Genomic DNA, 16,209 nt, shown 5'->3' with positions numbered 1-16,209 from the left:
TGAGTTGGCCTGTAAGTTGCCCTTAGCGTGTAGGTAGTGGATGAGCAAGTGGGATAACAGAACTAGCGTGAACGAGTGATCGATGGTCAGCATGGACTTGCTTCGTTTCCATGTTTCCATGCTGGATCTTTCAATCAATTAAAAATATAACAAGGCTAAATGTTGAGCAATTGAATCAGCTGGACATAGAAAGCCAGGCAGCAGGTGTTAATAAATAGAATTAGTGCAGACGGGTACTCAGTGGTTGGCATTAACATTGCAGGATGTGCTGTCTATTTCTCTGGATTTATGGCTATAACAACAATAAAAACTCCTCAACCCTTCTGCCATTTTTAAATCATAATTTTACAGTTGACCAATGGCTATTGCCAACATTGAGAAAAGCAAAGTAAGTAATGTTAGGCTAATAAATTAGATTGATTTGTATGACATTTAAATCATTAAAAACGCTCAATAAATCTTGTGGTAAATTGCTGAAGGAAGTTGAACAAGGTGATCTCAAATTTCAGCCAGGAACGTTATTATGAAAACTGTGTCTTGTGCATGTTATTCCTTACTTTGTGACATACTTTGACACTGTTACGATAAATCAGTCTGAATATACAACATTTTTGAAACATTCTAATTATTATTGTATTTTTAAATGCTTGCACAAACACAATCCAACATCCACTATTGTCATGTGCTCAGTAAACCATATTACTTGAGCTTGTTCTTTCAAAATTTAGGGCAAATCCATAATGATAACTTTAAATGAAATTAGCAAAGACACACCAAGTTTCACTTTACCTAGAGTAACAACATGTCAAGAGGTTCCCTAAAGGTATGCCAATGTGTGGATCTTGTATTCTCCCTGAGACCGTGTGGTTTTTCTCCCAATCCATTCAGTCTGAAGAAAGGTTTGCAGCTTGATTGGCCCTCTGTAAACTGCACCAAGTGTGTAGGGAGTGGATGAGAAAGTGGGATAATGTAGAACTAGTGTGAACGGGTGTTTGGTGGCCGGCATGAGCTTGATGGGCCGAAGGGCTTGTTTCCACACTGTATCTTCCAATTCAGTTCAATTAAAAAACAAAACTGGTCAAAGACATTGCAACAGGCCCATAACATAATCAACACCTGCGAAGCTCCACCTCAGAAGTCTGATCTTCTACCATTAGTCCTGCCATGATTTATTCAGAAATTAGAATATGGTTTGTATGTTTTAGCAACTAATTCAGAAACTTAGTCATCACATGATACAATGGGGCAACATGAAATGAGTAAACACAAGATGAATTATAATATTCTTGGGCAACATATATGGTGCTTTATTTTGATTAGTTTTTGAACTGTTCAGCAATGAGCTGCCCGTTTGAGTTGGAGTAAAGTTGTGACTTTGTACATACCATCCATTTCTTTCCTGAGGATCATCAAGCAACACACGAACAATGTACAAAAAACAGCTCAGTAGCTTGAGGGAAAAGTTGAACAGGCGTATTCTCAGACCTGAAATAAATCATAGTTTGATTTTTCATGACAGAAATACAGTAAAACCTTGCGATAAAGGACCCCTTTCCACAGGATTTCGGTTATAGCCGACCAAGGCTCCCATTACCTCACCCCCCACATCCGGCAGTTTCCCACCGAGCTGGTGCTACGTGGCGGGAGCTTCTGGTTGCGGGCGGAAGCTTCCGGTTGTGGGAGAGGAGAGAGGGGGCGGCGTGAGTACTGGGCCATCCCTGGTCCACCATGTGTGGGGTTGGAGGCTCCGTGGCTCCCCGGGCTGCGACCCCCCCCCCCCTTCTCCCCTTCCGACCTTGGGTTAAACTTTACCCCGGTTATAGAGGACAATCGGCCATAATGTACACAATCCCCCCTCCCCCCACACCCCCCCCCCCCCTGGACTGTAACTGGGAGGGTTTACTGCATGTTTCATTCCAATTAATAGTCAAAAATTAATCTCGTCATTCAATGTCCTGAATCACAATTACTTTAATTTAGTTTCATTTATTATTGCCACGTGAATCAAGGTAGAGTGAAAAGCTTTTTATTGCGTGCTGTCCAGTCAGTGGAAAAACTAAACAAGCCGTCCACAGTGTACAGATACAGGATAAAGGGAATAATGTTTAGTGCAAGATAAAGTCCAAATAATAAATAAAGAAGAAAATGTCATCATGTATAATCTAAATTCCATAAAGGCAATACAAGGAAATTCATATCACCATGCTTATACTTATATATATATATATATCAGCCTAAAATGAACTGTTTTGTTTTAATCATGTTTCCAGTGAGGGGTCAACAAAACATCACAAAAGATTCTCCAACTAAAAATACTATTTTAATTTACCTTTTCCATTAGTAAAACATTACTTGAATAAGTATTGTCACTGTGAAGCCATTTGAACTTAAAATGTGTATATTAGATTATAAATGAGAAATCTACGATTGAAAGCACAGACATGATTGGCGCTTGTTGGAAGAGTCAAGCCTGGAGATTAGGTTGAGAGAGTCAGTCACGGAAACAGGCCCTTCTGACCAAGGTAGTTCTATTTGCCTGTGTTTGGCCCATATCCTTCCAAACCTTTCTCATCTATGCACCTGTCCAAATGTCTTTTGAATGTTGTTATAGTACCTGCCGTGTCTGTTTGCTCGTTCCACATACTCGCCACCCACTGAATGAAAAAGATGTCCCTCAGGTTCCTATTAAATCCCCTCACACCGGAAACCTATGTCCTCTGGGTCTTGATGCCCCAAGCCTGGGTAAAATACTCTGTGCATTCACCTTATCTATTCCCCTCATAATCTTATTCACCTCCACAAGGTCACCCCTCAATCTTGGATAGTGCCAGAGACAGGAGGAAGACTGAAACCCTAATTCCCTCCACAGCGGCCTTCGTGTGCCGACACTGCTCCCGTGAGTGTGGCTCACACATCGGACTTGTGAGCTGCACTCAATCCCACAAGACATGAGATAGCACAACCTTCTGTGACGGGACACCACCAGAATGCTAGAGATCTTTACCCGCTAGTTTGATCTTTGAATGAAAATTAATGTGCAGATAATTAAAGCTAGGTAAACAGTGCATATAAGCCCAGGTTATAGATCTGTTTATCTGAATGAAATCTATATCTCTATACTATTAAAAGTTTAAACTTGTATGTATGTATACGTGTGTGTGTGTGTGTCGTCTGTGTCTTTCAACCTTCGTCAAAACGCCACTCGCTAACGCAGAAATGTTCACACATTATTAATCACTTTAACCCCATCAACAATAGAACCTGCTTCACTTCACTTTACATGCTCTGTTTCACAAGTTACAGCGTTTTAAAAATGTGAGGCCTCGTGGAGATGGGACAGTGGCAGCGGTGGGGGAAAGGAGAGGGAAAGAGAGGTGAAGGAAGGATTGGGGGAGGGGAGGAGGAGAAGGGAAAGATCCTGGGGAGGTCAGGAGGGAGAGTGCCACATCTACACCCTCCCTCACCCCCTCCCTCTCTACCCTCCCTCCACCTCTCTACTCTCACTCCTACCCTCTCTACCCCCTCCCTCGCCCTCTCCACCCTCCCTCCCCCTCACCCTACCACCCCCTCTCTCTCTCTACCCTCTTCCCTCTCTGCCCTTCTCCCTCTCTACACCCGTCTACCCTCTCTCTCCACCCCTCCCCTCCCTCTCTCCCCCTCTACCCTGTCCCTTTCTACCCCCCTCCCTCTCTCGCCCTCTTCCTCTCCCTCTTTACCTTCCCTCCCTCCCACTCTACCCCCTCCCTTTCCTTCTGCCCCTCTCTCTCTCTCGCTCTCTCTACACCCTCTCTCTCTCTCTCTACCCCACACCCTCTCTGCCCCTCTCTACCCCCCTACCGTCTCCCTCTCTACCCTCTCCCTCTCTAATAATAATAATAATAATATCTTTTATTAATAATAATAATGGATGGGATTTATATAGCGCCTTTCTAATACTTAAGGCGCTTTACATCGCATTATTCATTCACTCCTCAGTCACACTCGGTGGTGGTAAGCTACTTCTGTAGCCACAGCTGCCCTGGGGCAGACTGACGGAAGCGTGGCTGCCAATCTGCGCCTACGGCCCCTCCGACCACCACCAATCACTCACACACAGGCAAAGGTGGGTGAAGTGTCTTGCCCAAGGACACAACAACAGTATGCACTCCAAGCGGGATTCGAACCGGCTACCTTCCGGTTGCCAGCCGAACACTTAGCCCATTGTGCCATCTGTCGTCCCAATTATTGTCATTGCACATAAGCGCAACGAGATTTGGTATGCAGCTTCCAACCAATAAATAAGTTATTTATGTTATGACATCGGTTGGAAGCTGCATACCAAATCTACTAATAAAATGTAGATTTAGATATCCCGAGAACATGGATGTAAAAAGAACAATAAAACAGTCAAAACAGTTCAACAGACTAAAGTGCAGATGTGTCTGTGCGACGTGACCATCCGAGGGAGACAATCCAGGGGGGGTGGGGGGCACACAGCAGGGCCGGTTCAGAGCCGCTATAGCTCTGGGAATGAAGCTGTTCCTGAGTCTGGAGGTGCGGGCGTAGAAGGCCTTGTAACGTCTGCCGGAGGGAAGTAGTTCAAACAGTCCATTACAAGGGTGTGAGGAGTCTTTATGGATGCTGACGGCCTTCCTGAGGCACCGTGTGTGGTAGATGCCCTCCAAGAATACCTCTACCCCCACCCCCTCCACCCCCTCCTCCCACTCTACCCCCCTCCCTCTCTACTCCTGTCTACTCCCTCCTCTCTACCCCCTCACTCCCACCCTCTACCCCCTCCCTCTCTAACCCCTTCCCTCTCTACTCCCTCCCTCTCCCTCACTCGCTTTCTCTCCCCTCCACTCTACCCTCGTCCTACTTCTACACCCCTCTCCCTCTCTATTCCCCTCCCCTCCCCCTCCCTCTCTACCCCTCTCCATCTCACCCCCCCCCTCCACTTCCTTTTCTACCCCCCCCCCGCCCTATCTACCACCCTCCGTCTCTACCCCCCTCCATCTCTACCACCCCTCCCTCTCTAGGGATTGAAGAGGGAGAGTGAAGAGGAGGAGGAGGGAGTGCTGGGGGATGAGGGAAATAAGCCGCGCCTGCGTGGGGGCTCTGCGTGAGTGGTGGAATATTGCGTTGGAGGAAACGGTTGCGTTGGGGGTAACGGGTGAGTGGTGGAACATTGCATCGGGGGAGCAATGTGTCTGCACTTGGTCTCGTATATAACTAAAACTCTGATCTTGTTATCTTCCAGTTTGCGTAGTTTTTCTATTTGCACACAAATGCTACACGATAGCGCTACAATTTTTGCCACCTTACTCACCATTCTCCTGCAAGTCCATCAAGTTTTGTTCCGATCGATGGTATATTTTAAAAGTTATTAAGGTTTAAAAATCTTTAAAAACACACAAGCACAGATTGGTCTCCTCTCCCGTCAGTCACCGCTACGCTGATTGGTCTCCTTTCCTGTCAGTCAATGCTACGGCCGGGCAGTAACGCCCCTTCCTGCACCATCGCCACACTGATTAGCCGCGTCCACTGTCAGTCACCGGCGGGGAGGTGGGGGAGGTGAGGAGGGACAGTGGGGGGGATTCAGGGAGAGGAGGGAGAGGGGGGAAAGTGGAGGAGATGAGGAGGGAGAGTGGGGGTGGAGAGGGAATAGAGGGAGAGGAGGGGGGAGTGGGGGAGGTAGGGAGTGGGGATTAGAGGGCGAGGAGGGCAGTGGGGAGGTCAAGAGGGAAAGTGGAGGGGATAGGGTGAGGTGAGGGGTGGGGGATAGAGGGATAGGCAGGGGAGATGAATTATGGAGGGAGGGAGTGACTGAGGGTAGGGAAAGGAGAGGGAGGGAAAGGTGAGGGAGAGGTTGGGGGAGGGAGGAGGAGAAGGGAAAGAAGAGGGAGGATGAAGAGGAGGCAGAGGGCTTGCTGGGGGATGAGGGGAAATGAGTTGCGCCTGGGCAGTTAGGGGCTATGGGTGAGTGGTGGAATAATGCGTTGGGGAAACTGGTGAGTGGTGGAATATTGCTTTGGGAAACGGGTTGCGTTGGGTGACGAGGCCTCCCGTGTGACAGGGACCAAACGGGTCCCACTTAGTCCAGTCTCTTATTCAACCTGATAAAATCGATGAATTGATAAAATTAGTCGAAATAGTCGAAGTAACAACAGTTTGTAAATAGTCAAAGAACATTAGAGCGTACAGCGGTGCAGTGGTAGAGTTGCTGTCTCACAGCCCAAGAGACCCAGGTTCAATCCTGACTACGGGTGCTGTCTGTACGGAGTTTGCACGTTCTCTAGGTGGCTGCGCAGGTTTCGTCCTGGTGCTCCGTTTTTCTCCCGCATCACAAAGACGTGCTGGTTTGTAGATTAATCTGCTTTATAAATTGCCCCAAGTGTGTGGGATAGAACTAGGTATATGGGGTGATCAATGGTCGGTGCGGACTCAGTGATCGAACCTACTGTAGGTCTCTGGAGCTGTAAGGCAGCAGCTCAATTCTGTTTTAACCTGGAAGACACAATTAGCTGAATGATTGAACATTTCAATAACTTTTAACAGATTAATAAAGAAAAATAGCAAATGTAGGAAATCTGAAATTATACATTAGTATTTCAGCTTTTATCAGTGCAAAGAAAACCTCTCGGAAAACAAACAGAAAGGGACACAAGAAATGACAGCCATTAAGACTGAGCGGGCAAGGTCATCTGTAAGTCAAGTAGTTCCTGGTCCAGCAAGTGTGAGGTAACCACAGTTGATTTTTTTCCGTGGGACTATCACAAAGTTAAGGCTTTGCATTCAAAAGTCACAAAATTGTGGCCAGTGTTTTTATAATTCCTCTCCAAAGCTTGGTTTAATGTGGGACTGTCAACTTGATAATATTACTTATAAATCAAAATCAGCAGTAGATAGAGTCATACAGGATGGAAATAGGCCCTTCGGCCCTTCTTGCCCATGCCAACCAAGGTCCCCCATCTATGCCAGTCTTACCTGCCCGTGTTTGGCCCATATCCTTCTAAACCTTTCCTATTCACACACTTGTCCAAATGTCTTTTTAATGTTGTTATCAAACCTGTTCTTTAAAAAAAGGAGAACATTCTTTCCCCCCCTCACCTTGCACTCATGTCTTCTGGTCCTTGATCCCCTTATTCTGGGTCAAATACTCTGCATTCTCCCTATCTATTCCCGTCATGAATTTGTACCTGATTTGGCGCATTGGTGCCGAACAGCTGTAAAGGACCAAGTATTAGAAACATAGAACAGTACAGCACAGTACAGCCCCTTTGGCACGCTATGTCCGTGCCAAGCTAAACTACTCTCATCTGCCTGCATGTGGTCCATATCCACCCATTCCCTGCATATCCATGTGCCTATCTAAATGTCTCTTGAATGTCATTGTCATATCTGCTTTCACCACCAGCAGCGCATTCCAGGCACCCACCACCGTCTGTGTAAAAATACCTTGCCCCACACATCTTCTTTAAATGTTGTCCTTCTCACCTTAAAGGCGGTAACCAACTCCCTTCCATAGACTCCATCCACACTTCACGTTACCTCAGCAAGGCCACCAGCATAATCTAGCACCATTCTCACCCCGTTCACTCCCTCTGCCACCAGGAAAGTTTGGATAACCCACATCTCCAGATTCAGGGACAGTTTCTCCCCAACTGTTTATCAGGCAACTGAACCGTCTTCTCACCAGCCAAGGAGCGGCCCTGACTTCCCATCTACCTCATTGGAGACCTTTGAACGATCTTTCATTGAACGTTATCGGACTTTATCTTGCACTAAATGTTGTACCCTTTATCGTTTAAATGTACACTGCGGACAGCTTGATTGTGGTCGTATCTTTAACTGGATAGCACACAACAAAATCTTTTCACTTGATATGACAATAATAAACTAAACTAAACTGAAAGCTGAGTCCTCTAGTCTTTCACGTTACCACCCTGGAAAAAGGCTCAGAGTGTCATATTTTTATCCACTTTTATCAAGTAAACCCTCAGCTCAAAGTAAACAATCCAAGTCTGTCCGACCTCTCCTTGTATCTAATGCCCCCTTATTTAGTTAGCGAATGCAAAGTCCTTTAGCCAAGCAGTTGCCTCTTGATCTGCTGTATGAAGGGTGACAAGTCCTCCTTTGAGTCTTTGTTGAGGGCATGCTTCAATGATGTGTTGCATTGTTTGCTGCTCTCCACAAGCACACCGTGGGGTTGGGCTGCTGCCCCATTTGTGAAGGCTGGCCAAGCAGGGGCCATGTCCAGTCCTGAATCTATTCAGCGTCGTCCACTGCTTCCTTGGGAGATTGGTGCCAGGGACCGGTAGGGTGGGGTCTGACACCAGATGTTTATTTGGGACGTCCTTGGACTCCCATTCCCTTTTCCAAGCTGATTGGATGGTGAAATCAGCTGGTGGTGGGTTCTTCCAAATTGGTGGTCTAGATGGAAGTCGAGCAGTGGGTGGGTTGAAGATGTCCATGTGAATTGGCAGGTGAGGGGAGTTTTTGGTCTTTTGGAGCATCCTTTGAGTGAGGACTACTCGCCGGATGTGTGGAGGGGCTATGTTGGATAGGACAGGGAGCCAGGGGAGTGGTGTTGAGCGGATTGTTCCTGTGATGATCCTCATTGTTGAGTTCAATTGGGTGTCCACATGGTGTGTGTGGGATGACCTGGACCAAACAGGGGCACAATATTCCCCATAATCCAGGCATTATCCTGGTAAACCTCCGCACCTTCTCCAAAGCCTCCGCATCCTTCTTGTAATGGGGCGACCAGAACTGCACACAAGATGTAGTCCAAACAAAGTCCTATAAACCTCGGCTAATTCTGATATTTTAATTGAATTTATTTAAACAATTTTAACTATCTTTGCTTGGTTTTTTTTTTTTTTAAATTTAAATTGGTTGGACTTTTCCCACAGCCCAGCGCAGTTGATGAATGTGAATGATTATTAGCAACATTCAATGTTTTTGTCAGCGTGGCTTGGCTGGCTGTCAAACCTTTTTCCAGCTCTCAAGTTGTAGAGACAATTTGTTCTAGCTCCCTGCGTCATCCCATTACATTGTAAAATATCCCGTCGTTCCAAAGGCTTTGCCTGGCGAGAGGGAGCTACGTGAGATTAAGCCTGAGCTCTCTGCGGAGATCAGTGGCAAATAGATGTGTGGATCACTGCTGGCAACAATTTCTATGCTACCGAGTTCTTAGAAACCTCTACTTATGCACCATAGAGGGCATACTGTCAGGTTGAATTGCAGTATACAAAGTAATAAACAGGACCAATGTTGGACACAAAGTGCTGGAGTAACAGCGAGTCAGGCAGCATCTCTAGAGAACATGGATAGGTGATGTTTTGGGTCGGGATATTTCTTCAGAGTTTGGATATAAACAACTCTGCCAAAGACTGCAAGAAATTGCAGAGAGTTGTGGATGTAGCCCTGTCCATCACACAGACCAGACTCCATCTACACTTAATCCTGTTTCAGAAAAGCAGCAAACATAATCAGAGACTTGTCCCACCCCGGTCATTCCTTCTTCTCACCACTTTCGTCAGACAGAAGGTACGGAAGCTTGAAAGTGCACACCACCAGATTCAGGAACAGTTTCTTCCCCTCTGTTATCAGGCTTCTGAACGTCCTTCCATAAGCTAGGGTACTGTCCAATTCACCTCTACCCCATTGCGGACATTGGACTTTATCTATAGAACTGATGCGCTACAATGCTGAAAATGTTATTTTGTGCTTTATCTTTGCTTCACCTATTGTACTTGAGTTTGACTTGATTGTGTTTACAAGTAATATTATCTGATCTTTATGGATAGCATGTAGAACACAACTTTTCACTGCGTCTCGGTACACGTGGTAATAATAAATCTAAACAAATCTTTTTGGATCCTTTAGGTAGATTCTATCAACTGGATGTAATGCAAAGAACTAAGCAACAAGGTCTCAGAGATGAGCAAAGTGTAAAAATGCTTGAGATTTATTGTTCTCATTTTGGAGTCATACAGCATGGAAACAGGCCCTTTGGCCCAACCCGTCCATGCCGACTGAGATATCACAGCTAGTCCCACTAGCCCATGTTTGGCCCATATACCCCAAAGTCTTTTCTATCCATGTACCTTTCCTGAGTCTGATAAATGCTGTTATTATACCTGGCTCAACTACCTGCTTTGGCAGCTCGTTCCATACACCCACCACTCTTGGTGTAAAAAAGTTACCCCTCAGGTTCCTATTAAATCTTTCCCCTCTATCCTTTAAAATATGTCCTCTGGTTTTTGATTCCCCTACTCTGGATAAAAGACTCTGTTCATTCAAACTATCTATTCCCCTCATGATTTCATACACCTCTTCAGCCTCCTGCGCTTCAAGAAATAAAGTTCTCCTTACTTGCCCATCCTGTGGTATGCATAAAACCACAAATTTAACAAATGTAACTGTAGAAATGGTTACTTACTTGACCTTTGGTTTTTGATGAAGAACAGTTTCAGGCGCTCTTTGAATGTATTTTCGTTGACATAAAATTCAACTTGCACTCTGTGAATGAACAAAAAATAATGCACGCAAATCTCAGATTCTTTGAATTATTTTTGTGATTAAGAGTAAAATTGCTACTCAAACAGTTTTCACAAAACACGGTGGCACAAGTAACTATAATGCTGGAATCTGGAGCAAAACACAAAGTGCTAGAAGAATGCAGCGGGTCAGGCAGCATCTGTAGAGGAAATGGACAGACGATGTTTCAGGTCGGAACCCTTCTTCAGGCTCAGCTAATAAAATTCCCTATGTCATCTGAAGAATGGTCCTGACTCAAAAAGTAATCTATTCTTTTCCCCCCACAAACACTGCTTGACCTGTTGAGTTCCCCCAGCAATTTTTGCATCACACAAACATGTTGGTAGTAAAGCAAAGACCACAAGAAATTGCAGCAAATTGTTGATGCAGCCCAGACCATCACACAAACTAACCTCCCTTCCAGTGACTCCATTTATACCTCATGCTGCCTCGGCAAGGCCAGCAGCATAATCAAGGTTGGGTCGCACCCTGGCCACTCCCTCTTCTCACCTCTCCCACCTGGCAAAAGGTATAGAAGTGTGAAAACACACCCCCCCCCCCCCCAGATTCAGAGATAGCTTCTTCCCAGCTGTTATCAGGCAACTGAACCATCCTACCAAAATCTAGAGAGCAGAGCTACTATCTACCTCATTGGAGACCCTTGGACTATCTTTGATCAGACTTTACTGAACTTTATCTTGCACTAAACGTTATTCCGTTTATTGTGTATCTGTACACTGTGGACAGCTCAATTTTAATCATGTATTGTCTTTCGTCTGACTGGTTAGCAGGCAATAAAGTGTTTTACTGTACCTCGTTACACGTGACACACTAAACTTAACTCAACTTAACTAATTAAAGGATGCGTTTTAACTCATTGTGGCCTTTGCTATAATAATTCCAAATGTTTAGTCATCGACTAAACCTTGTGTTGCCATATAACAGAGCAACGTCATCACAGACAGTCAGCATTGCTTGCTTCTCCACTGAGGAGCTGGAGGAGTGAGGGTTTGTAATGCTTTTCAGCTAAGATAGAGTTGTCAGCAAGCAGACTGGCTTAGGAAAACAACACCGTGTTTGGGTAGAAAGGAACTGCAGGTGCTGGTTTACCCCAAAGATAGACACAAAATGCTGGACTAACTCAGCGGGACGTTTTGAGACTGTAGAATGGTCTCGACCCGAAACATCACTTATTCCATCTATCCAGAGATGCTGCCTGTCCCGCTGAGTAAAGGGGCTGTCCCACTGCGGCTACCTAATCTGCGAGTTTAGAAGAGTTTGCCCTCGGCTCAAACTCGCAGCATGGTCGACACGAGGTCCTAGGAGGTCCTATGAGGTCACTGGAACTCTCCTTCATGCTCGAGGGAAGTTCCCGCATACTCACGGCCTCAGCTAGGTCGCGGAAAAATTTTCAGCTGTTGAAAAATTTTCCGTGAGTAAAATTTGGTCGGCATGGTTCTTTTTTACTCATAGCGCAGTGGAGTGCGGTCGCTATTTAGTTACAGGCAGTCGAGGGCAGCCATAGGCAATCTCCTTCTCTGACTGGGCATTTTGATTGGCTCATTGGAGTTTTCAGGACCAAGGAAAACCGACCTGTAGGTACAATGCCCGCTAAACTTTATTATCTATATTACTAAAAGTCTGAACTTGACCGCTTTTGGCCCACTGTGGTGCGATTTCCGAGAGAACGCCGCCACCTACGGCAGTCATTTTTGGCCACCTCGCTTAAAGACCCCCTCCGCCTTCCTGGACCCGAAGATTTTTCCCATCGATGAAAAATCAGAGAGATATTAATGTAAAAAAAAAAATCCCCATTCTCTCTGCTGCCCCCGCTGGCGGCAGGGGGAGGGACTATAAAACCCAGAAGTGTAGTGCGTCACTCAGTCTCTGCCAGACCCAGGAAGCGAGAGGGTCACGGCTCTCTGAGCTGCAAATAACACTGAACGCACGTCTACTCCACGGTGAGTCCCCTCGATGCGGCTGTAAAGTGGCTGCAGCCCAATTGTTTGCCTCGCCTTTTTAAAAAGTTTGTGTTCACAAAATGAATTTTGATTGTCAGGTGGCTGCAGCCCAATTGTTTGCCTTGGCTTGGCTTTTAAAATCGTTGCAACAGTTGGATGCCAGCCCAAGAATCCATTCGGCCCACAATGTCTATACTAGCCCTCTGGAAACCAGTACCTTCGGCCCGCAACACCCATACTAGCACAACAGACAGCCCCCCCAACTGGCGAGCAATATTGCGTTGGTGACCAGCCCTCCCGTGTGATGCTGGGACCCAGCGGGTCCCACTAGTCTAGTACTTCTTAAAAGTGTCTCCACTCCTTCTACCCCCCCCCCCCCCTTCTCTCCCCACCCCCCTCCGCGCTCTCTGAAAGACTTACCGTACACTGTGCAGCCATCTTTTACTTTCCTCTTCATCACGGGTGTGAATTTCAGACAGCGCTCCCCCGCTTTCCCTGGCCCCCACCTTTGCGATGTGTGTGTGTGTGTGTGCGCGGTCGGTCGATCCAGCTCGTGGTTTCAACGCGGACAGTCGATCCAGCTCGAGGTTTTCCAGGTGAGTGCCCTCGAGCTTGAAGGTCGAAGACACTCTTCTTAACTCGCGGATTAGGTCGTCACAGTGGGTCAACACCTTTACAACTACTCCAGCATTTTGTGTTTATCTTAGGTGTTTATCTTAGGTGTAGGACACAATTAGAAGAACCTGTGAATCATGGGGTCACGTGCAGGGACATTAAAAAGAAATAAAGTGCTGGAGTAATACAGTGGATCAGGCAGCAATGCTGGAGAACATTGATAGGTGCGTTTCGGCCTGGGACCCTTCTTTAGGCTGATGAGGGTCCTGACCGGAAACATCACCTATCCACGTTCTACAGAGATGCTCCCTGCCACACTGAGTTACTCGAGCACTTTATGTCCTTTTCTGTCAAAGGTCCCCAATAACTGTGGTCTACATTGTAAGCAGATAAGATAAACTTTTCTTTCTCAGAGACATCCAAGACTAATTTGGTGTCTGGTGGAATAAATAACTCATGTGTTCACCATTAAGAAGAATGGCTATTTTTTTTAATTTCTGGTTTTGTTTGTAGATTAGGGTAGACCGGCTTACTGATTATATAAATGCCTGCTTCAAGGCAGCTCACAGGACTCAACCTTCTGCAGAAACGTCATTTCGTTTGGACCTCAAGGGGTCCAAATGACAAATAAATTGTATCGTAATCGTAATCTTTTAGGTTTTGGTTTATTATTTTCTCGTGTTCCGAGCTACACGCGAAACTTTGTTTTGCATGCTAGCCAAACAGATTAGATAATACTATACTTTAATAGAAATCGTCAAACTCAAGTACAATAGGTAAAGATAAGGTGAAGATATATTGTGCAGAATATAGTTCTCAGCACTGCAGGGCATGTTCCAGAGACAGTCCAATGTCCTCAGTGGGGTAGAGGTGAATCAGACAGTTCCGTAGCCTAGCTTATGGAAGGACCGTTCAGAAGCCTGATCACAGTGGGGAAGAAGCTGTTCCTGAGTCGAGAGGTGCACGCCTTTAAGCTTCTGTACCTCTGCAACTGCAATTGAAACTCATTTATTTCTGCAATGTACAACAAAAGATAGTCTGAAATATAATAATAGTCAATCTTTTTATCAGAATTAGAAATGGATTTGCTTTAACTTATTTTGACCCATTGCTTTGAATTTAAATTGAGGCATAAAAGATTTATATATCCAAAGAGAGAGCCCCAAACTACCTTGGATATTATTTATAACAAATTAATTTGATTTCCTGCCATTTCAGTGATAAACTTCCTGCATGCCAGACATGTCAGTGACTAAGAAATCACCCAATAACTTTTGTGTGCAGTTGCATCTGAAATGTCGGCTTGCCTTATTACTGAGTAGCCTGCAGGAAGGGTTGTTGAACAAACCAATGTGGTTGCTATGGCAGCCAAACAAGGGAAGGGAGTACATTTCTGATTCAAGATGGTAGATTTAATTTACAATCTGACAAAACAATCTTTTTCACAACATGCTCGGGGCAAGAACAGGGACCCAACACCTGCTTTCCCTCCTCGCTCCCCGCACACCAGTAGAATAATCTATTTTAGGTAGACACAAAGTCAGCGGGTCAGGCAGCATCTCTGGAGAATATGGATAGGTGATGTTTTGTGTCGAGACCCTTCGTCAGACTTAAAGATGGAGCTGAATTACTCCAGCACTTTGTGTCTTTTCACCTTAAAACTAGGCGTCGATGCTGTTGGTCTGCACTAGTGAGCACTTCCTCACCAGCTGCTGCTTCTTCCTGCCGCCTGTCTTTTTCCACACCACCGCTTCTTCCCCACTCTCTCCTCCTCCCCCGCACTCATCGACGCCTTCCAACCTGACTCCGGGGAGGAGGAGGAGGAGGAGGTGGAGGAGACGGTGGAGCGGGAGGTGGACAAAGCGACGGCCGGCAGGAATAAACGGCAGCTGGTGAGAGTGGATGCGGCCCCATGGTGACCAAGCGCCCTGTCAGTGGCGGCGGTCCCAGAGAAAGCGCTGTCAGCCGGGGGCTACAACGTGAGCCACAACAACAGCCATGTCAACCAGACAGTGCGGCGGGTGAAGAAGGGCTCGCTGGTGCAGATCTTCTGGAAGGTCTTGGCGACTCGGCCTTCTCTCCATGCCTTCCTCATTCTCCCTCGCCTTCCCAGTTTCACATCTGCAGTGGCTGAAACTGGAAGAGCAGCGAGCCCCAGTAACTCTCTTAAGGGCCTGTCCCACTTGGCCGTCATTCGCGCGCCATTTACACGACCTGCTAGCGTGTGGGCAGCACATGGGTAGCATGTGGGTAGCACGGGCGCATGGAGTGGTGTGGAGTGTGGATTTCGTCCTGAACTAAATCTTTGCGTGCCACTGACCAGTCGCGTAACTGACGGCCAAAGACCCTGGCGCGGCGCAACGTCTCACCTCCAACAGCAGCAGAAGCAGGCAAACAATCGCCGAGCTCGGCCTGGGGCTCACGGCCATTACGGATCCGCTTCCGCCCCCACTCATACTCCCAGAGCGGAGATTGGAGATAGACACAAAATGCTGGAGTAACTCAGCAGGACTGGCAGCATCTCTGGAGAGAAGAGATCTGAAGAAGAGTCTCGACCCGAAACATCATCCTTTCCTTCTCTCCAGAGATGCTGCCGGTCCCGCTGAGTTACTGCTGCATTTTGTGTCCATCTTCAAATGATATCACGCGCTCCAGACGGCTGTGCGGACGCATGATGACGTGCGCGACCGTAGCTCGTCAGTCATTACCGGCCTATCGTGCAAATGACGGCCAAGTGGGACAGGCCCATTTAATCACATTAAAATAATCTATTGTTTGGCTGGCTGGAATTGTCAGTCAGGTAACATGTCCTTCTGTCTGAAGAATAGGTACCCAAAAGTCCGGGTGCTGTTGACTTCCATATGTTGGCCCTTGTTAAACTGCACTTAATGTTCATTTATGAGACATGGGCTGATAGGAGATGTTTGACGCAATCATATATTATAGCTAGGAAGAAGTATATAATATTCTGAGAATCACACATAGGATAAGCAGACAGAACCTTCTACCCTAGGGTGAAAATATCAAAGACTAGAGGGAATAGCTTGAGGATGAGGGGGGCAAAGTGTAAAGGAGACTAGACCAACGTGTCCCCACGCAGGGGGGGGGGCCT

The 16,209-nt window shown here is 46.4% G+C and overlaps 1 protein-coding gene across 1 annotated transcript in view; it reads right to left on the bottom strand.

Annotated features, from left to right (window-relative positions):
• kcnt2 (potassium sodium-activated channel subfamily T member 2) overlaps window positions 1-15,526 on the bottom strand; it is a 302,520-nt gene extending 286,994 nt beyond the window's left edge. The window contains 3 exon segments of the mRNA XM_033029131.1: window positions 1,386-1,485; window positions 14,898-15,069; window positions 15,521-15,526. Coding sequence (XP_032885022.1) covers window positions 1,386-1,485; window positions 14,898-15,069; window positions 15,521-15,526 — 278 coding nt within the window.
• Between the last annotated feature and the right edge of the window lie 683 nt (window positions 15,527-16,209).

This window comes from Amblyraja radiata, chromosome 10, assembly GCF_010909765.2.
Source record: "Amblyraja radiata isolate CabotCenter1 chromosome 10, sAmbRad1.1.pri, whole genome shotgun sequence".
NCBI classification, from domain to species: domain Eukaryota; kingdom Metazoa; phylum Chordata; class Chondrichthyes; order Rajiformes; family Rajidae; genus Amblyraja; species Amblyraja radiata.
The sequence above is the reverse complement of the archived record's forward strand: the minus strand, read 5'-3'. Positions and strand labels throughout refer to the sequence as shown.